This window comes from Sceloporus occidentalis, unplaced genomic scaffold (genome assembly GCF_023333645.1).
Source record: "Sceloporus occidentalis isolate IW3139 unplaced genomic scaffold, rSceOcc1.0.p SCAF_46, whole genome shotgun sequence".
Classification (NCBI taxonomy): Eukaryota; Metazoa; Chordata; class Lepidosauria; order Squamata; family Phrynosomatidae; genus Sceloporus; species Sceloporus occidentalis.
This window is the reverse complement of record NW_028317026.1, coordinates 4,389,588-4,413,512: the sequence shown is the minus strand read 5'-3', so window position 1 is coordinate 4,413,512 and position 23,925 is coordinate 4,389,588. Positions and strand designations below refer to the sequence as shown.

Below are 23,925 nucleotides of genomic sequence, written 5' to 3'. Positions count from 1 at the left end.
AGGAAATCCACACCCAGTAGCGTACCTAGCGGGGGGCGGTCCGCACCGGGTGCCGCTCATCAGGGGGGTGTCAACTTGCCGGCACCCCTCCAGAGACAGATAGTAATGTCCGCCGCTGGAGGAGCAGGCTCGCAAGGGAGCAGTATCGGAGGTCTTTAACAGACCTCTGGCTCCCTTGAGTGATTTTAAGCCGGGTTCAACCCTTGAACTCGGCTTAAAATCACTCAAGGGAGCCGGAGGTCTGTTAAAGACCTCCTATATTGCTCCCTTGCGATCCGCACGGCAACAGCTGCTGTGCGCCGGGATTTGTTGTCCGATCCCGGCGCACAACACTGAAGCCGCGCCCACTGAACCGGAAGAAGACAGAAGAACTGAAGAAGAGGAGCGAAGAGGAGGAAAAGAAGCTGTAAGGAGAAAAGAGGAAAGGTAGGAAAGCATTCAGTGAGTGAGAGTGGATTGGTATATGTGTGGATTGGTATGTGTGGATTAGTATGTGTGGATTGGTATGTGTGGATTAGTATATGTGTGGATTGGTATGTGTGGATTGGTATGTGTGGATTAGTATGTGTGGATTGGTATATGTGTGCATTGGTATATGTGTGGATTGGTATGTGTGTGGATTGGTATGTGTGGATTGGTGTATGTGTGGATTGGTGTATGTGTGGATTGGTATATGTGTGGATTGGTATATGTGTGGATTGGTATGTGTGTGGATTGGTATGTGTGGATTGGTATGTGTGGATTGGTATGTGTGTGGATTGGTATGTGTGGATTGGTATATATGTGGATTGGTATGTGTGGATTGGTATGTGTAGATTGGTATGTGTGGATTGGTATATGTGTGGATTGGTATGTGTGTGGATTGGTATGTGTGTGGATTGGTATGTGTGGATTGGTATGTGTGTGGATTGGTATGTGTGTGGATTGGTATGTGTAGATTGGTATGTGTGGATTAGTATATGTGTGGATTGGTGTGTGTGTGGATTGGTGTGTTTGTGGATTGGTATGTGTGTGGATTGGTATATGTGTGGATTGGTATATGTGAGGATTGGTAAGTGTGTGAGAGTGATGGGTGTTATGCTGTACCATTTCCAATGTATTTTTCATTATATAATTATGCTCTAGTACATCATAACTCCCATCACTCTATACTGTTCCATACAGTGGCAGAGCTGGGAGACAGAGGCCTTGCACCCCCACCGCAGGACTCCTGAAAGGTAAGTGAACTTCAAAGGGGGAGAGGGTAGATAGGGAGAAGGGAGTGAGGCGGGGGGATAGGGGGTAGATAGGGAGAAGGGAGTGAGACGGGGTAGGTAGGACAAAAGGGAGTGAGAAGGGGTAGATAGGGCAATCATACTCCTATCATGCCAAGTCTGCGAGTACATCCTGGAATCTGGGTATGCCTGGGCATGACAGGAATGTGATTGCTGTTAACAATCATATATATATATATATATATATATATATATATATATATATATATATATATATATATATATAATATTGTTATTTAATTGTTTTGTCCTATTTTGGTGTGTTACTTACTTTAAATAAAAGTGTTAGATTTTTTTTTATGGTGTGGGGGGGTCATATTCGGTTTCGGCCAGGTAAATACTGCATTTTTGGTTTCAGTCCAGAATTCGTTTCGGTGCATCCCTACTATTAATGAAGTGGTAGGCCTACACCACATCAATGTTTGGCTTAGTATATAGTGATAGAAGTTATGCTGCACTATTGTCAATGTCTGGCTCAATGTATAGTGATAGGGATTACGCTGTACCACCGTCAATGTGTGCCTCAGTATATAGTGATAGGTGTTATGTTGTACCACCGTCATTGTCTGCCTCAGTATATAGTGGTAGGTGTTATGCTGTACAACCGTCAATGTCTGCCTCAGTATATAGTGATAGGTGTTATGCTGTACCACCGTCAATTTCTGCCTCAGTATATAGTGATAAGTGTTATGCTGTACCACCGTCAATGTCTGCCTCAGTATATAATGATAACAGTAATTGTTATGCTGTACCACCTTCAGTGTCTGCGCCGGTATATAACGGTAGAAGCTATGTAGTTTTAAAGTGTGTGTGGGGGGGGTGCCACATACAGGATCCGCCCCAGGTGCCAAATACTCTAGGTACGCCCCTGTCCACACCTTTTTGTCTAAGTGGACTCACAAACAGCTGAGGGAGTAGGTGAAAGGGTAGATCCCAAGCATACCCGAGAACTTTATGGCACTAGCTATCAAGAGCCCCCCAGGGCCTCATGATATCAGTGAAAGTTCCCCTAACCTTGTGGGGTGGTCCCACCAACATATGAGGGCAGTTCTGCTGACATTGCCAGTGGTCCCATTGATGTAGTGGGATACGCAATATTGTTGGAGGGGAAGCAACACTTTATATGTATTAATCAACAACATGTAAAAATTATATATGTTCCTCAAAAAATGGCAAATATGGCAACCCTACAGACAGGGCATTCTCAGTTGGGGACTGGGCCATGGGCAACTTCACATTTGTGGGACACTCCATTGAGAAACATCGGAGAATGGGAGAGCTCTTGTGAGCAACATAACAAATATGTTTTATTATATATTATGTTATTGGGTTTTTTTAATTGTGCTTCATTTAAGGTACAATTGAGGAAGATGAAGGAGATGACCTTCTTTTGAGATCAGTGGATGAGTTTTGGTGGTTTCCTCATATGTGGAGTCACATGCAGCCTCACCTCTTCCATAATGAGTCTTCACTGGTTGAACAAATGATCTTAAACAAAAAATTTGCACAAGTAAGCAATCCTATTCTAGTAATGAATATTTTCCTGTTTATGATAATGTTATCACAGGTTTAAGACTATAACTCTGTTTGGGGCTATTGAAATAACTTCTACAGATACCTTTTACATACTAGTGAAAAGCTACCCTTTTGCATTTTATTTTAACCCTGATGTATGTAATGTTTTGTAATAAAATTTATGGACAATGGATAGCACGGCTGTCTTAATATAATCGCTGTGTAAAGATATTTTAGGAACTAAATGTAAACAAATGCTAAAAAAGAAATTTAGTCCTGTGGGACTTTTTCACATTATAATGAGATAATGCAGAAGATCCCCTGATAACATTTTATCCTAAAGACACTTCCTTAAGTAGTTACTAACATATTTCTATATTTGCATACCTGAAATAACAGTCAAGCAAGTCAAGGAAAATTTACAAATCAAACTTCAACTTGTCTGCTCATTAAAGTTGCGGTTCAGCCACGATTTAATCTGTTTTTGAGTCAGATAGTTTTCTTATATGAATAAAATCAACCTTTAGGGATTATATCTAAGACAGGAAGAAATTTCAACTGAATGCTTTCCAATTATTTTTTTCATTATTAAACATCAGCATTCTTAAATGTAGGCCTACAGATAATAGTTTTTCTGTGCACTATATAGTCATATATGTATGTATTCCATTTGATGGTAGAAAACGTGACTTGTGTCTTTGTATTTAATAATCTACAATAAATTCTCCCATTGATTTGGGTCGTGGATAGTTTTGCCTTGCTCCAACAGTGTCCTTTTCTTCCCCCTGTCACAAGCTTTGCATCCTTCTTTATTTAATAGATAATGTATGTTCTAACTAAAATTCAAATTATTCAGATTTAAACCAATGTAAATTCTATATAATCCACCAAATCATTATATCAATTTAAGAGTGTACAAAAGAATCCCATTGAGCATTTGATGCATTCATTACCTGTTAAATAAGCATATTTGAAGTATTGGGCTGGGCTCAAACGTAATTACAGCACTTTGCAATTTAATATCTAAAGCTGATTGGAATCCTGAACAATCCCACTTGGTTGTTCTGCATATCAAATACGTAGTTTAAATTTGTAGGTTATAAATCTTTGAAATTACATTATGAAGCACATTGCTTAAGCTAAGAGTGCTATAAAAATACCTAATCAATTAGTAATTAAATTGTATTCAGCTGTCAGAGAAAAGGGCTCTTCCTGGAGACTTCTAATTGCCTGACATTGATGATATTGCTTTTCTTTTTAGCAAGCTGCATTGAAGGTTTTACAATATCACCAGTGGACCATATTAACATATCTGAGCTTACTGCCAAATATCTCTGTATTTATGATTTTCCCTTCGCTCCTCTATTCTGTACATGAAAAAAACAATTTTTCTGTTGATTTACCTGTAAACCATTGAAATCTTGTGATATTGTAATTGTGAATTGCAGTTGTATACTTTAATTAGAAACACCTTAATATTAGTATTCCTTGCCTTAAAGGGGTCCATATTACAAACATCTGTGGGTCTTATATTTCAAGAGCATGTTGGGTCAAATGTTATTTACATACACTATACACTATATGACCAAAAGTATGTGGACACTAGACTTCTGCATTCAGATTCATGCATATTGTTTCTCCTTTTCCTTCGCTCTACTTCTTGTTCTCTGGTCTTCTGGCTTGTTTCTTCTGTCTTCTTCAGCGGTTCACTTGTCCTTGCTCTCTGCAACATTATCCATACCAGTTGTAGTAGTTCCATGACAGAGTGATGCCTGGGCGCACACCTTCCCCCCAATTGGAAGACTGGGGAGAGCCTCCATCCTGTTGCCCGAAGTATTACACCAGATGAGAATAATGCATACGGAGATCTGTCTGCATTATTTTGGCCTGGTGTAGTAGTTCACAACAGGGCAGAGCTTTGGTGCACACCACAGGGACAGCCAGGCACGCTTTCATTCCTTCAATCAAACTATTAATATGTGGGCAAATCCATGTTAATGGCTATAGTTTTGGAATGGGATGTCAAACAAGCTCGTATAGGTATGATGGTCAGGTGTACACATACTTTTTTTTCTTATACTTACCCCTTTTAAAAAAATGTTGGACCATTTTGGGGAAGCAGGAACGTAGAGGGGTCACAAAACACAATGTTATATTACCCCCTCAGTTTATTGTGAGGCTGCTGAAAAATATACGGTATATACTTCTATTTCCAAAGCATGATATCCAATTCTTACAAGGCACATAGTTATAATAACTTACTCGGAGTTTGTGCAGAGTACAATACTTGTTGACTTTGGGTAAAGACGGTTTAAAGGACACCATTTTTTAACATAATTGTTTCCTTCTTTATTTTTTTATTTTATTGAGCGTTGGGAATTTTTAATTGTAGGACCATGTGAGCCAAAGGTTGAGTTAAACTCTCCTTGTTACTACTAATTTTATACTTTTTTTTTATAATTGATAAGTATTATTAGTTTCCTAATACTCTTTTTATAATTGATAAGTATTATTAGTTTCCTTACAATCAGAATAGTTTACCAAAGCTATTACTATTGCTATTATGCCCTGCATGTCATTTTAATAAAACACTGGTGAGTACATTGAGCATACAATCTATTATTACACAATTTTAATTTGTCATTATAAGTACAGTCATTCATATTTGCTTTAATTATGTATTTAATTAAGTAAAAGGTTACCAAACCAATGTTGTTCCTAAGCAACTGAATAAAATAAGAATTCTAAATTGGCAACTTTGAATAAGATTTTAGATATAGTAGTATGACAGTAAATACTACTCAATAAAAAGCACAATTTCTTACAGTCAGTAATTAGTAAAGCTGGCTTTATGCTATTTCACTGATCAGCAACAATACATGTGAGAGATACATCAAAAATCAAGACATCTAGTTCAGGCATTTAACTTTTGAGACTGCTCCATACCTCCAATATTGCAGAACGGCCAGAGTGAAGAGCTTCATTTTTTAGTTTAGTTAATTTCTTTGTTCAAAAATCAAGATGACTACTTATTATGACCTTATTTTAATATTTTAGGGAATTATAGCAATATAGCATATTGTTGGAGAGTGACACAGTATATACATTACACATTGACGTATGATGTTGTGCATCTGTAGTATGAAATCCATTCAAAATACTTTGTGTTTTGTTAATTTAAGCACAAATGTAATAAGACATGTAAATGTTTTATAGGAACATGGTATTCCAACATATATGGGTTATGCCGTGGCTCCTCATCACTCAGGTGTCTATCCTGTTCATGTTCAACTCTATGAAGCCTGGAAAAGGGTTTGGGGCATAAGAGTTACTAGCACAGAAGAATATCCTCACCTGAAACCTGCACGATACAGAAGAGGATTTATACACAATGGCATAATGGTAAGATCTGTTATATATATAACATTTTGGGGAAAACAAGTTATTAACAGTTACACTGTATATTATCATAGTTGCCAGCATTTGAAAAAGAAATGCAGGGACACTTTGCAACACAGCTATTAAATACTTACTTGAAACTGTCGGAGAATTTCCGAGTACTTCTATACCTTGGGGTTCCAAATTATGTAGATATCTTTATCGAGCGGCCCGAGAGAAATCAGACACACAGGAGTGTATGTACAATAAGATCTCTGTTTATTACAGCGCATAATGGCTGTATTTATATGCTTATCACAAAGACCGGAAATAACACCCTATTCTAATACAATCATTTTACATAAAGTAGCAGTATGCCCTTATAAGCAGCATATCTACAGAATAACAGAGCAAAAGGGTGGGCAATAGATACTTGTTGTTGCATCCAAAAGAACCTTGTACCTAGTTCCAGCCCAAACCGGTGTTATCGGATAATAGTGTGGACGTGCACTTTTAGGAGAACAAGATATGGGATAGAGTTCATCCTGTATTCTTCCATAAAACTTTACCACACCCATTGGTTTAAAGCTACAGCCCACATAATTAGCATAATTTAGCTCCACCAGTTATTATGGTGCAGATTAAATCACCAACTTCACAAACTGACTTGCCATTGCACGCACAGGACTTGCCCCTGCACCCAGTGACTTGCCATTGCACACTCACAGGACTTCCAATAGCACCCACAGGACTTGCCATTGCCATGAACTTTTAGGCACTAGTATGTGCCCAACAGGCTAATGTGCCATTAGGGACAGGCCAAGAATGAGTCTTTTTTTACAATACTTCTGATGTTAAAATAAATTACACACACACTGTATGTATACATACCCAATACTTATATTAACTACTGACAAAACATTAAAACAATGCCTTCTCATAAACCAGTAAAAAAAATTATATATATAGAGAAGAGCTCTTAACAGGCACAATAACTGAGCACTGAGTGATACTCAGTGCCGGTTATTAAACGAGTCGCCAGAGGACACCCCGCCCCCGTATGTGATGTCATCAGTCTGTATTACCCGCTGTCTCCACTCAGGGATGGATAAAGCGGAGTGGGCCATGCGGGCAGCAGATGGAGCGGGAGCAGTGGCGTTGGACCCGGTACCTGCAGTTAGTGGGTACTCCGGTGAGTTGCTCCGCCTGGGTCTTGGCTGCGGACCCTGACAACCGCACGACCACTCAATGTTACATGACCCTGATCAGCCATAAATTCTCCTGTATATAACGTTGTTCTAGTGGCCTTAGTTTTAGTGGTGTCTCGGGCCGATCCTTGACCAAGTTGCACACCAGGCAAGAACTTGCCTCCCATCAAAAGTCATAGAGGCTGTTCCATTTATCTGCAACACTCAGAGATGGACTTTAGTGGGGGAATTTAAACATGCATGGGAATAGTCATAAAACTATCCTAAAAAAAGACCAACGACTCAAGTCGTTACATAAGGAAGAACAGGCAGATTAGACAGGCTAAATGGTTCTTTTGTGCTGGTAAATTCCATGTTTAAAGTAAAATTTTTTTATCCAGATATATGTTAAAGATTACACCCTGAAGTGCAAAATAAGTCTAAAACAGAAGGAAGAAAGTAGAGCTCAAGTTTGGTCTCAGGCCACAACCTTTCTTACACTACATAAAGCCATGCTATAGTTTATGGGAAGAAAATTCTCAATAGAACCTTTATTGGGTAGCAGAAGGATCACTTGTACCATTGGCTGACACATTTTTTATGTATTGTATTTTACTTGTTCTGATAGCTGCCTTTACATGTATGTGGATTTATTTGTGAAAGTAAAAACCGTACACATTCAAAATCATTAGGATATATTTATTTATTATTATTAAGGTAAAGTTGCTTTTATCCAAACTTTTTCCACATTTTTCCTTTTCAGTGCATACGTATCTCAAATTTGAGTAAAAATATTTCATATATTTTTTTTTACTTTTTAGTAAATATACTCAATAAAGAAATAGTGATACAAATATTTTCATCAGATACCCCTTTGAAGATGTTGTATGGTACATTTGCATAATAGCTACTGATTTAATTCTTGTTTACATTCAACTCAAAGTAAATTACACAGAATAATAGCTTTAAGAAAAACGTTTCAGCTGATTGTGTAGTACTACTACAAATATGTTGCCTTCAGTGTAGTTTGTGAACATGTTTGTTTTCTCGTGTATATATTTTATGCCATAGTTAATTATGCTCATGTGTTTAAACATCTACATCTATTTACACAAAAAAACTAAATTTAATACCGCAAGCTGTGATTATGCGCACTATATATTAGTGGTTTTGGGATCAAATGTTTGACTAGCGGTTTCACATATACTTTATGGACAAAAGTATTGGGACACCTGACCATTACACCAATAGGGACTTTTATGACATTGCATTCTAAAAATATGGACATTAACATGTAGTTGCCCCCCCCCTTTTGCAGTGATGACAGCTTCCACTGTTTTGGAGTGTTTTAGCGGGAATTTTTGCCCATTCATCCGGTAGAGCATTTGTAAGGTCAGGTGCTAATGTTGGCTCGCAATCTCTGTTCCAGTTCATCCCGAAGGTGTTTGATGGGGTTGAGGTCAGGGCTCTGTGCAGGCCAGTCAAGTTCTTCCATACCAAACTCATCCAACCATGTCTTTATGGACCTTGCTTTGTGCACATTTTCACTGCTCCAGATTCCAGTGCTTTCCACCACTATATATATATATATCATTACACAACTAGAACAACATTTTGCATAAGGCAAGAAGGAACAATTTTGAGTTTGAAATAGGAAAGCATACATTTTTTAATATCTTGTATACTATACATAATATTGGCTAGTTGACATACTGCCTATAAGAAACCAAACTGTCAAAGTGCAGACAGAGATTTGTCTTTATAAGGTAAAACCTAGAAAATTACATTATTACTTAACTTATATTCTTCACTGTCTTCATCATTTAGGTTTTGCCTCGACAGACTTGTGGTTTGTTCACACATACCATATTTTACAAAGAATATCCTGGTGGACCAAATGAACTGGACAAAAGTATCAGGGGAGGAGAACTTTTTCTCACTGTACTATTAAACCCTGTAAGTAATTCCAGCAGTTCTGTCAATTGATTCTTTGATTGTTACAAGATATGTAAGACAAGTCCTAAAATATGTAAAGTGAAGCAAATGTACTAGTGTGTTTTTAATAATGTATATATGTAATTTGTGGTAGAGGTAAAACATGAGCGAACATCCAGTGGGTCTGAAATGTGCCTAGACCCCAAAAATGCCCGCCTTTGTAGGTAGGATAGGGCCTACCTCTCGTTAAGAAGGAAGAGGGCTAGGAAATAGAGAATATAGAGAATCAAGACTGAGGGGAGCAGAAATAATTAACTGGGGGGGCAGGAGAGGGTTTTGAAGGGGGGTATAAATACTTCCTGAGACCCCTCCCACAAATATATATATAAATTTATACTGTATATATATATATATATATATATATATATATATATATGGCTAGAGCTCTTACTGTCTTGGGAATATGGCTACAATCAGTTTGTGAAGCTAATAGATAGGGACAAGACCATCCCCTATTAGACTTTGGAGAGGCAGGAAATTAGTGTGATTTGGACACGACCAAGCACTGTTCCCCCTGCCCAGAGATTGAAGATACTAGCCTAAGGTAAACAGCCCTTCATCGGGACATTCTGTGTGATAACTAGCAAGTTCCCATATATGGCCATGATGTTAATATCCCTCTACATGAAATATATGCCATAACATATGCAACACTTCAGAAAGTAAAAAAAAATCTTTGTATTCCACGAATAGTTGCCGGTTCCTGTGTTCAGTTCGGGCAAATATTTGTGTACATTCTTCGTGTTTGTTTTTTTTCTTAGTTTTTTGCCATTTTTGTAGAAGGGGTTAATACGGGGTTAACGCGGTAAGCAGCTTTGGCTCCAGTATTTTAAAGGTCCGTACGAGCAAATCTATTGGTCGCCGACAGGGGCCTCCTCTGCCACCAACCAATGAAGTCCACCTGCCCTTCATTGGTTAATGCCAGACGAGCCCCCTGCTGGTGACCAATAGAGTTGCTCGTACGGACCTTTAAAATCCTGGGACCACTGGTCTCCCCGCTCCAGAAGTTAAAAGTCCGTACGAGCGACAATGAGAGTCGCTCCCGTTAACCCTAGCGATGCTGCGTAGATAAGGTAGGCTAGATGGGGAAGGGACCAGGGAGATTAGTAAACAAAGGTGAACACGAAGATCTTTCGTGTTGTGTGTCTTCGCATACTCTTTGCCACCGCCTTGTTCGTTTCTTCGGTATTCGAGTTGAACAACAAAAACACACCTTCTTATTCATTTTCATGTTCACCCGAATACGAATGCGCATGTCTAGTAATGGACAGTACAGCAATCCAGTTTTAATTAACCAAAATAATTTGTAGAATTTTTTACTGAGCAAAGCAGAATAAGATTTATTTTCTGTGTTCTTTGTGAGTATCCTGCGAAGTACTGAATGTGCCAAAAGGGGATTACGTTTTTAAGGGCAGTGCTGCCTGCCCCCCCCCCCACTTTGTTCATTAAAACCACCTTTCTGCCCACCAACTCAATATATTCTTTAAAAACATATAAAAAGTCATGGTATGTGTAATAGAATGTTCTCGCTCTTTTTATTAGTGGCACTTTTCCTGTGGGAAAAATCCTGAGCAAAATCAGAAAGGGTGTGAAAAAAATACAGAGTTTTCATTTTGCCACATACGTTAGAAGAGGTTGGTGAGGAAATGGCTGCATGAAAAGTGGTAGAATTTGTAACCATCAATAACCATATTGTCCCAGCAAGGAACACTCTATTTGTCCTGAAACCAAAGAATGTATAACTGTGGTAGGTAAATCAGAGTTGAAACAAACAGTAAAAATGTATATATGAAAACATGCAACTGTGGGCCTTAAGATGGTTAAAAAGAAAGAATTTGCGCTTCTTTGTGTGTGCCATGAGGGACACTATTGTGTTTTCTAAGGCTGTGTTTTCTATCCTTTTCTGATCGTTATACATACCCGCTTCATCCTACCTTCCTCCTGGAAACAAAACAATGATTTCTTTAATGACCCTTTTAATTCTGACATAAATGCAGTAAATATTTGTTTTCTGAATTTTTATTGCAAACTATTTGAGGCAATAATTATACAAGTCTCTTACAACAAACTTCAAATTTAAATAATTTAGCTAATTGCATTTCCTTTGCGTTAAATATTGTGAGGCGCCGGAAATTATATGCAAATTACACAAATCTAACTTAATTATACTTTGAGGTGCAAATCACAAAGTCCAGGTTTAGTGTGATCTACTCAGCACTATAATTATCATGTAAAATATATCATCTGCCTGGATGTGTGTTTGACAGCATACAGCCACTCTGTATAATTTTTATGGAATTAACCCGTTAAAAACCTTCACGGCGTTCCATGCCATAATAAAAAAAATGGCCCAAAAACCTATGATGATGGCATGGAACGTCATGAAGAAAGTATCAGTGTGCGGAAGGACCTCGGGAACGGACATTAATCCTCCTTGGGCTGCCTTGTGTGATTGCGCAAAGAATGTGCGGTTCCATAAATGTGTCGTGAGTGCTGCTGATCGGTCAGAGAAAGTAAAATAATTAAATTTTAATTACATTTAAAAATAAATCATTAAAACTTAGCCAGTAGTAGACTGTTTTGCTGTGAACTATGGTTCCCGGGTGCAGGGGAGTGCCATTCATGTTCAGAGATCTCACGTGACGATGTGATGTATCCTACACCCACATATTTTTTTTTTAAATTGGATTAAGTTGTGGATCACAACTCCCATCAGGGAGCGGGAGTTTTGGCACACAAAAGCGGGTGCACGAGAAAAGCAAAAGGCTGGCATACTTGTGAAAATGTATCCTTTTTTTTAATCTAAACTGTGTTTGTATAGCGTATTATCACTAAACCCTTTATTTTCTGTGTGCCTACCTTGCGCAATCCTGTGTGATGTTGCACAGTGAACCAAAATGCTATTAAAAGAAAACTAGCCTTGAAAATGCAATATATAAATTGTGTGGGTATGTGAAAAATGTAAAAGGAGAATCATGGTTAAGGAACCATAGTGTAAAAATGTTCAAAAAGTCTCAGGTCTTTGGGCACAAAACACCCTCAGTAAAGAAGGGGTTAAGGTGCATTGATTTGTTGATTTTTTAATAGAATGTTTTAATGGAGTGTTCAGCTTAGTGACTCATTTTAATGATAGTATTGGCCTGAAAAGCTTTTTCATGCATCTGCGTTTCTGCCGATGCACACGCGATGAATATTGTGACTTACTTATACATATCACTTGACTGCTTGTGATTTCACAACCATGAAATTTTTTTCTGGAAATTTTCACGCATATCTTGGATTTGGCCCGGACACAGGTGAAAAAGCCTGCTTTTTCCAAATAACACTTATGGAAGCAATTTTGAATATTTTGGTGATTTTACTTTGTTTTATGCTTTTTTCATAATATAATAAGATAATGTATATACCATATTATTTAAAGCATATATTGACCAGATTTTTCCCTTTACCCAGTGATGGCTTTGGATAATGTAATATTCATTCTTAATGCGTCCTTGGCTAAATCTCTTTACACATAACATGAAATATGTTAAAAGACGAATATGGAATATGTAACATGCGCACATATTTCATAATTACCTGCAGCTGGTAGTGATTATTTCTAAAAGCAGTCTATAAAATTTGGAAAGTGATAACTTCAGATAATCTTTGAGGTGAGGTATGCTTTACTAGCTGTGTGTTAACCCACTGCCACACACCACAGGATTGTGACCACTTCTGACCTTGCCCAACAGTAGCCGAACCACCATCTTTTCTACATCAGGTTGGAACTGACTAGGTTTCCTAGTCCTGGCACTCTTCACATTGGAGGAAAACCTTTTGGACTGGCAACTATCTTGCCAAATGGACATTCTATGTGGGTAACACACCTTAAGCTATAAAACTCTTTGACAACTAAATAGATGAACTCTATTTTCTTAATGCAATATAACAAAACTTTTGTGTTCTATCAGTGGCGGATCTACCGGGGTCGCAGGGGTCGCGACTGCGACCGGGCCCCGGCGGCAGGGGGGCCCAAGCCAAGGGGCCGCCCGAAATCTTTTTTACGTTTTTTTTTTTTTTTAAATAAGGCAGGGGCGTCCAACATGCGGCCCGCGGGCCAAATGAGGCCCGCGAGACCTCGAGGTGCGGCCCGCGTAAGATCGGCAGCCAGGGCAACCGATCTTACACGAGCCGCACCTCAAGCCCTGCTACTTACTTGTGGGAGGGTCTTCTGGACAGCACAGAGGAAGCGGGGTTCACGTGACTTCCTACTTCCTCTGTGCTTTAGCAGAGAAGGCAGAGGGAGGCCGCGCCCCCTGCTGAAGTCTGCGAGCGGCATCGAGGGAGCTGCAGTACAGGTAAGGGGGTGGGGAGGGTGTTTGAATGAGTGTGTGTGATTGAGGGAATGAATCTGTGAATGAATGATTATATGAATAAATGTGTGTGTGTGTGTGTGTGTGTTAGCATGGATGTGTAAGTGCTGGAACCTAGGCATGATGGGACTGTGATTGCTGTTAGCAATCACACTCCTATCATGCCAAGTCAGCCAGTACATGCTGAAACCTGGCCAGCTGCCCCCCTTGTGTAGTGATAATGCCAGCAGTATGGGGTCTGCACTTACAGCCACCCTGTACCAGCATGTACTGGCTGACTTGGCATGATAGGAGTGTGATTGCTAACAGCAATCACAGTCCCATAATGCCTAGGTTCCAGCATTTACTGGATGGATGTGTAAGTGCTGGAACCTAGGCATGATGGGACTGTGACTACTGTTAGCAATCACACTCCTATCATGCCAAGTCAGCCAGTACATGCTGAAACCTAGCTAGCTGCCCCCCTTGTGTAGTGATGCTGCCAGCAGTATGGGGTCTGCACATCACTTACAGCCACCCTGTACCAGCATGTACTGGCTGACTTGGCATGATAGGAGTGTGATTGCTAACAGCAATCACAGCGAGCACAGTCCCATCATGCCTAGGTACCAGCATTTACTGGTTGCCTAGGCTAACAGCAATCACACTCCTATCATGCCAAGTCATATTGCTAATTTTGTCCAATTGCGTGTTACCTACTTTTATTAAACATGTGAGTTTTTATTATTATTTTTAAAGGTGGGGGTCATTTTCGGTTTTGGCTAAGTGAACCCTGAATGTTTTGGTCCAGAATTTTCATTTTAGTTCATCCCTAGAATAAATCTAGGGAATCCTGAATTTGTAGTCGCAAAACTTTCAAGGCCCAGAAATCAGTGAGAGGAAGAGTAAAGGTTTTGTGTCATTTTACTTTATTTTAATCTGCATATTTTATTAAAGGCCATATTTTTTGTCACAGTGAAAAATGAGTGCGGCCCGCGCACGTATACAATTCTGATGAAGTGGCCCACTGCAGAAAAAACTTAGACACCCCTGGATTATGCCCTTTGTACATGCGCCCCTTTTTCTTTGATTATGATTCAATATGTAAATTGAATTTGTTGAATTAGTTGAAAAAAAATTGTTGGGTAAAAATCATGTTTTTTTGGGGGGGGTGAGGGGGTGGGGGGCCCTTAACAGATTCTCGCACCCGGGCCCTGAGGCATCTAGTTACGCCCCTGTGTTCTATATACAGTTCATTCCTACTATACACATATGGCCATATAAAGAATAAAGAACTATTTTATGCCAGATACAGAACAATCAGCATGAATATCCAATTGGTTTCTATGTTGATTGCGCATTTCCCATTGGCAAATACCCCTTATCCATCGGTATACAATCAGGTAATAGTATTATCATTATGCAAATTTGGTTTCATTTTTTTATTTTTCCAATTGTCAGATGCAGTTAATAAGCCATGATACACCATGATCACATGCCTACTTTATGTTATCTAAAAATTAAGTCACCACTTTTTTGATCCTATTTAAAATACTAGTTCAAATAATTGTTGCTACATCATTGCTTATAACCTAACAAATTAAAATATGGAAATTAAATATTTTTAAGATTGCAATATTCTAAATAGTGGTTTGGAATGATATTTTTCTGTGTAATCTGAGGTATCCTAATTTGTGGGAAACATAGAAAAGAAACACAATGGGGTTTTTTTCTTCTTAATTTTCAAATTATGATCATTTTGCCCTTCAAATGATAGAAAATTACTGTCTAGAAATTAATTTTATCTGATGGTAGCTAAGTGCCCGCCAGATTCCAAAACATAATCAATAAATACACTGTTACCCTTTCTCCCAGTGCTTTCAGGAACTGTTAGTTTGTAATATTGAATACATTGCTTTAATATTACTGTAAATCTGACAATAAGTGTTAAGTGGTGTGCTAACAGTGCTGAGCAGTTAGGTTAATAAAGAATCAAGGATGTGGTCATGTACACTGCAGACAAATTACCTACTGCCTAATTAAATTTGACTCATTAACGAGATGTAATCAAGGCACTCTGAAACATAATTCAAACCTAGGCCGATACCAGCTATTGTATGAAAGAGCTTACTTGCTTATGCAAGTAGTGAAACAAAGAAAAAAAGTAATAATGGGTAAATTTAGACGCTTATTTTTTTTTCTTTTCAATTATGAATTTCCACAGTTATTCATAATATAAATAATAAAAAGGAATGCAATTTATTGAAACAATATGTGGCACAGGAATAATGAATAATGTACAATAAATTATTCAATGATCTTTGTGAAATAATTTGGCAGTGTGATGCTCTCTAAGCAGGGAATACTTATGCCGGTGTACAGGGTGTTTTCCCAGTGGATTGTGGTCTTAGATTTTCCTTATTCTAAACAAATATAGCACTATGATTATTCTTCCTTTTGTGCGTCTTCTCTTTTTCTTTTTTTTTTTTTCTTTCTTTGCTTCAGTCCTTAAAATCCATAGAATAGTCTAGGCTGCATAATTTATGAACGCATTTATCTTAAGAAAAAAACATAAATAAAATGTAGCCCATTATTTTTGTCCAAATTAATTAAAGTTGCACACAATGGCAGTGTTATTTACAATTTGTATGAAGACATAATATATACATACATTATGGCATCAATATACAAAGCTTGTCCTTAAGGCAAAATGCTTTCCATAAGGCTATGCCAAGAAATCTGAAGCATATGCATTTTTTTACATCCAATGTATACCTTATAGTTTAGAGCTTGCAAAAGGACAATGGTACTAATCTTGTTTCTCGTAGGGGTAACGCTGTATTGTGAAATCGTAATGTCTATAACCTGTCAGGTGCATCTAGTCCTATATGCCTTCTGCACTTGAATTTATCTAGATCAATGCTTGTATCTATGCATTTAATGATGCCAAGGACATATAATAACATACATTGTAATTTGTTTTTGTCACTGAAGAAAGTAACTGTCGAGCTTCAAATATGTCCTAAGAATATGCAGCACCTTGATCAATTTTTGGACCTAAGGATATATATATATATATATATATATATATATATATATATCCACATTAAAGTGATTTCCAATGATGCATGAAAAAGGGGACATATTCCTTCCTGTTAATCATAAAACAAGGGGGATGGAAAAAGCGCTAGACAAGACTTCTAAACTTAATTCTTAGTTAAAAACATGTAAAACAGATTCTTAAAAAGTTCTTAAAAGTTCATAAAATAGAGCAGCAGCCCACTTGCCAAGCTTTCCTCTTCTTGGCTTGATTGATAGTGGAAATTCACAAAGGGGGTAGTGATTGCGCTTCAACAATATAAAATAGAAAAAAGAAAAGCAGCACAATGGTGTATGTTTGTACTCCAGGTATATATAAAAAGAGATAAAAATGTGGTACTATCCAGCTCCAAAATGCACGTATGGGCAATTCAATCCTCGCCTAAGGATGAAATAGCAGCAATGGTGTGGTACTCAGGTGTTGGTTAAAATTGTGGTTAAGAACAATTTGAAGGTTGCTCTTTCCTACAGGTGTAGGTGGTATGATCCCCTCCAAGGATATTGGAACAGCAGGTGTCCTTCTTGATAAAGAAAAAAAAAGAAAATGGTCCCAGGAGCAATGTAAAAAGGTTATTTATTTATACTTTACAGAATAAAAAGTATAAAATAGTATAAAACAGCACACTACGCATTTCGCCTTTACAAAGGCTTTGTAAATATATTATAATGTTCAAACTAATTTTATAAGGCATACAATATAGTTGTCATTGCCCTTTTAGCTTTACTCTCATTTATGCCCAATGTATATTTATCTTTTTATCTTATTTCTTCATCTCCTACTTAATCTCCGTATAGGAAGAAAACGTAATCAATCCCAATGAAAAACTTTATCTATTTCTAAAACATAACTAAGTCAAACTTACGCAAGAAACGTACACTGTAAAGTGTCTCGAAACAAGTGGAAAATGAGCATGAGGCAAAGGAAAATCCAATATGTCAACAGTACCTTGTACCAAATGGGCACTGATTTAAAAAAAAAAGAAAATCAAGAAGCATTATATGAATGTTTCAAAATCAATGCTATCATTTAGACCACATGGCTCTAAGGTATTATGTTCTAAAATCGAATATGAAAGTCTATGTTATTTTAGATGAATTATATTACTTTTCTCTATAATATCAATATTTTGTAATCACAAAAACTGACCTTTAAAAATATTGCAAAGTCTATGATTGGCATGTTTACAAGCAACCCTAAATAGTGTGTTCTCTGAGAGATTTTTAGATGATTTTAATTGTCAGAGATGCCACGTAGGATACTCACCATAAAATATATAGCACCAAAGAAAACTTTCCAATCAAATCAGTAAGACATTCAGAAACCATGTAAATATTCCACAAAGAATTGTGGAGAAATACAATATCATCGAACTGCAATATAGTTTTCATCAAGGTGCTGCATAAATAGAAGTAGAAATATTCATAGTACTAAACTTGATTTATTTTTACTATATCTTATGACACATTTATGTTGCAAAAGTTACCAAGCATGGAAAGTACTTTTCTTGTTTTCTTTTTCTTTATTTATTGGGATACAAATAATTTATTTGAAAGAACCATTTTCATTATCCATTACATTGTCTGGCTCATATTTAACACTTTGAGCGTCATTTTTGTGTGTTTAACAAGATAAAGGAGAACTTCAGCCCCTTGTTCATTTGGTGCAAATGCCATCATACTCAGCAAGGCAGCTGAGCATCATGGGCGTTATAGTTCTTCAACAACTGATCTATCAATCATTTGTTCAATTATTTTTAGAATATTAATCCTAATTAATATATAAAATATTGCATTTTAATGTTTAATAACAATATTGTGCATAGTCTCTTTTCTGAAACGATGTAGTCAACATTATTGACACCCTTCAATATTTTGGACATCATGTACAATATCTTCAGAACTAATTTAAGAAGTTAGCTACTTTGTATTATCAGACTATTTTAAGAGGTTGCCCGAATATATTCAACAAAAAAAGATGCTTTTTTCAACTGGCGTGTAGCCATTTTATAAATTGAAAAACATAGGACCTGAACAGCATTAAAATACCCTTCCCTAATATTTGATGCGCACCCCTTGGCAGCAATGACAGCCTTCAAAACATTTCTTGTACCTGTCATTAAGCTTCTTGCCCCTGGCAGGAGTTTCTCTCACTATTTTATTGCAATTTGATTAAGATCTTGGGTGTTTGCAGGATTCCTTTTCATAATGGCAGATTTCAGCCCTTTCCAAATGTTTTCAAATGGATTGAGATTAGGACTCAATCTAAAGCAGTCCATTTTGTTTCCTTTTCAGCCATTCTTTTGGATGTGGGCTTTGGATCATTTTTCTGCTAAAGGACCCATGATCTTTGACCCATGCCTAGTTAGTATATGTAGACCAAAGCTGTTTTGCCGCACATGTTTTTCAGATATTGGACAAAATATTTAAGGGTGTCAATAATGTTGACCATAACTACAGTATATTTCTGACATTTTAAAAAAGTGTTTAAATTGTTGCATGCAATCAAATATTCTGCAGTACTTGAGGCATTCAAAATCAGTCTTTCTCTACTTTTATCATGTAATGCTCCAACCCAAGCAATGTCTGGCTTTGGACGTATTGGAAGTTACACGTTACCTGATGACAAACCCTATAGCATGAGGGCCATACATGTAATTTTTAGGGGTCCTAAGCACAGTCCTCTAGGGCAATCAGAGTCAGGAACAGCAGCTTTGAACAAAACAGCGCTTTATTTTAACCGCTTAAACCCAAAAAACCAAATCATAAAAAGAAATCCTAGCTCCCTATTGGAGCCCTCTCTAACTGAACTACGCTGGTCCGGACTGACCAGCCTAATCACCCACTGACTCAACCTCCCAGCCAGACCCAGCTACGCCAGGCTCTGGAAAACCTCCCCCAGACAACACAAAATGTCCAGGCAGGTATTGCCTCACTTGGCTCAGGGATGGTCTTCTTGTTCAGGGCCTCTCCTTGCCCTGGGAGCGCAGGGAACTTCCTCTTGCCCCAACAGTCTCTCTGAGTATCAGGCTCCAGGGGCTTTTAATGCCCAGCACCTGTGCCTGATGCTGGCCTCATAGAAATCCTGTACTGGATCCTGCAGACTTCTAGCCTCCTGGAAAAGGCGGCATGGATTTTCCACAGAATGGGGGAATGGAGCATTGCCCCACCCTGCTCTCCAATTGCTCCACCCCAGGGACCCATATTTACATTCTGGATAGCACCTGTACCCAAATGCCAAAATAAGCATCTCCCTGGGGTTTACACCGTCACAATATATACACACATATATATATATATATATATATATATATATAAGTAAAATTTAAATCTTAGCATTTCCGTTGATTTCAGTTCATGAAATCTAGATTGTGTGATAATTGTATTACTTTTCATTTATGGGTACCTTTAGACAAAGTACACATACTGTATTTTTATTGTGTAATTATAATTCTATTGCTGTTCCTTTATGAGTATCTTTAGACAAAGTACACATAATGTATTTTTATTATGATTTATGCATTGCCATCACAGGAGTTTGGACACAAATAAGCAATTATATTCCAATATCAATTTCAAGCATCTAGTCTAGAATAATTTTAACTCTCTCTATTGTCTTAAGGCTTCACTTACAAAGTCACCTTCCATTTCTACAAAAATTTTTTTTTTTTGTTCTTCTAAAATATTTTTATTTGGTGAACAAACGAAAATTGCCAATGTGTACTATATGGCTTGGATTTGGGTTTTGTAAGGAATTTTGACACCTCTAACAAATTCAACTTTCTGTTCTGTGTCCTTTATGAGTTTAATGTCAGTCGCGTACCATGTTCCTGCTTCTATGAAGGGTAGGAACAGAAGTAGCAATTTCTCTTTTTTAATTGGCCAATTATATACATGTTGAAACTTTCTTTCCAGCCGTCTATTTCTTTTGTGTTGTAATTGAATCCTTTCCACAGAAAGATATTAAATTATTCAGAGCTTGGTTTCACCACTGTTAGTATTTGTTAAGTTCATCTTATTCTTTCAAACTTTCTTTGAGGTTATCCAATTCTAATTTCATTTTTCATGCTGTTCTTATTAGATTCATCAATTATTAAAGATTTTAAATTGAGACTGCATTTATTCAGGATGGTTCCCTAGTGCTGGGCAAATATGAAGCCTTCTTTGCCAAGTGAAAGCCTTGTTAGTGTGTAAGCCTCTTGGAATACGTTTTAGTCTCCAGAAATTTGAAAGCCATAGCTGCATGCTAAAATAAATTCATGTTTGATTTCCATGAAGAAGATCATTTGATTGGATTTTCTATTCCAACTTTTTAGTAACATTGCCATCTGTACCATGTTGAGAATTGTGGATATGTTAAATTAAAATACGGAAAGCCTTGCCTTTTGAGAATAGGCATATTAAATATTCTTTAGATGGAGAACTTGTGATGAAGCATAAATCAGTCCGTAAAAACTTTAAATTCCCTCCATATCTGGATTATGTCATGCAGCAGAAAAGAAAGTTTTCGCCTTACCTGGAGATTTAAAAAGAATTAATAGAGTGTAGAAACAGACTCTACTTTATGTAAATATAACAGCTGGAAATACTTAATATTTAAGAAAGATAGGCTGGACTGCTTTATAAATCAAATTACTTTTGAGTATCATGTTATTCTAATAGAAGTGAAACAGAATACCCAAATGTGTACCTAGAAAAAAAAAACCAGATAAAAAAGGTGATAGTTATTATATATAGTTATTAGCTATAGTATGTAATTTTTAACTATATGTCAAAAAAAATACGTTTTGTGATTGTAAAATGTATGGCATTAAAAAGGACCACGTAGACATCAATATGAAACAGCTGCAACTGAGTTATTATTATTAATTATAATTATTTATTTTTTATATAGCGCCATCATATTCCACAGAGCTGTACAGTGGGTAATTCAAAGGGTGCACAAAAGAGTAGAGCTTTTAAAATACTTGAAAACTATTTAATTGTTTAATTGAGATGCTTGCTGCAAATGTCAACATTTTGAGATGTTTTTTCCAGTTATGAAATGAATTGTCTGGGCTTTATGTTAGAAATATTTTAGTCTTAACTTGTAAAAACAAAATAATTTCAAATGGTTGCTTTTGCTGCAAGCAATTCAATTAAATAAATTTCAAATACTTCAGTTTAGTAGCCATACATTTACTGGCACAAAGCATAGGCATCTATTGAGGGTATTAGTTAAACGTATAATGGAAAAAAACTAATTCAAACACAACATTTTCAATGCTTGTAGTTGTAATCCAGACCTCCCCTGCCTTACATAACGTAAACTAATCAGTATAACCATACTTTCATTTATAATTTAACAAGTACTGGCTTAGTAAATGGGACTTTTTGGTTAGGAAGGAAGAGTGACTGTATGAGGATACCTACATATTTCTATAGCTTATTTACCATAATTGAACTTAATATGTCAATTAATGTAATACATTGGATGCACAGAGGTTTCCTTCACAGTGGATTATACTTGGAATCACTGTAAAGTTTGAGCAGTTAATGCTCATTATTTAGATTTGTGCCCAGGGTATAGCATTGTTTACTGATAAATATTAACGTTGCATGCAATCCTTTTCTGGTAAAATTTCTTTTGAAATACAGAAATTAAAGTCAATATTATTTGAAGTCATTTTACCACCAAAAATCAAATCTCTTTGAATTTCTTGCAAAAAAACCCTCCTCTACCGCATGCCAAAAAGTTAAAAGGGTGGTACATGGTTTTGAAGTTCAGGTTACAGTCTGCTATTTCTCCTACTCCAATAGAAATTAAACAGAAAGAGCATTTTGACTATATAATTCGCCCCTTGTTAAGTAGCATGTGCTATTTATATACATACTCACAGATTATTTTAAATAATTTATGCGCTTGAACCTATACTTTGAATATGGACTATTCTGCTGCTGGTTGCTGAAGCACCTACAAAAATCGCATGTGCTCTGTAGCATTACCCACTACAATTTGGCGAATGCCAGTAGAATGCTACCTACTGGAATGTACAGTACCTACTGTAAAGTTTGCTGTTGGAGGGATAATAGTCTAGGGCTGTTCCAGCGAACGGTATTGTTAGTGCTACAGCATACAAAGACATTTGTGTGCTTTCAACTTTGTGGCACCAGCTTGGGGAAGACCCTTTCCTGTTCCAACATGACTGTGCCCCTATGCACAAAGCAAGGTCCATAAACCAATGGCTTTCTTTGGAGGAACTAGAGTGGCCTACACAGAGCCCGGGTCTTAACCCCACCTCACAGTTTTATTTTGTAGCCACATACTTCGGAAGAGATGGGTGGGAAATGAAAAGTGGTAGAGTGAATGTTGCGAAAAAGCCTAAATTGTCTGCTTCCTAGAAAAAAATAAAAATAAAATAAAATAAATAATTGTATGTATATATATATATATATATATATATATATATATATATATATATATAACATTTATTTATAAAGCGCCAGCAGATTCTGCAGCGCTGAATTTTAGTAATATCTGTATTACTAAAATTATACTAGAGAATAGTAGATTATGCATATATGGGAATTATTCAAAAGACTTAAAAACACAATATATAGTTTGGGTGGATAGAAACGAGAAAAATACAACGGCTTACAGAAAGCTAAAATGCCCTAGTCTGCAATTGAAGAAAAAAAACAAAAAAACTTAGGCATTAAGAAAAATGTTGTTTGGGAAAACATGGTTTGGATTTTAGCACAGATAGAAATAGGTCTGGCAGTGTGATCATTTTTAAACACAGAATACCCACTCATTAATGAGCTTAAATATTGTGACACTGTTTACCGTGGTTCTGCTGATCCAGGGAATCCCACTGGATTCCTATTCTTGCTAGGTTTGCTTTTAATCGGAGATAAAAAAAAATCTTTCAAAGGTAATTAGGAGTTGTTTGTTAGGAATGTGTTTTGGTTCATTTATTTCTTTTGGTTGCTTGGGATTTTATAGCTGTTGGGGAATACTAAGGCATTTCGACTCATCGTTTTTTTCTGAATGTTATAATGCAGTAATCAAAGGCTAAAGCCTCTATGGTTTCTCCTGTTGTGGAAAAAAATGTTGGCTGAAAATGCTTGATTACAATGTCAAAGATGTAAACACTGTATTTTACA

General features: G+C 36.9%; 1 protein-coding gene across 2 annotated transcripts in view; it reads left to right on the top strand.

The window, feature by feature from the left end:
- LOC149289355 (N-heparan sulfate sulfotransferase 4-like) overlaps positions 1 to 23,925 on the top strand; it is a 94,639-nt gene that overhangs the window by 30,081 nt on the left and 40,633 nt on the right. For both annotated transcript variants that reach the window (XM_089490701.1, XM_089490700.1), the window contains exons 3-5: positions 2,630 to 2,784; positions 6,006 to 6,191; positions 9,182 to 9,310. In XM_089490701.1, the coding sequence (XP_089346827.1) occupies positions 2,630 to 2,784; positions 6,006 to 6,191; positions 9,182 to 9,310 (470 nt within the window). The remainder of the gene's footprint in view (positions 1 to 2,629; positions 2,785 to 6,005; positions 6,192 to 9,181; positions 9,311 to 23,925) is intronic.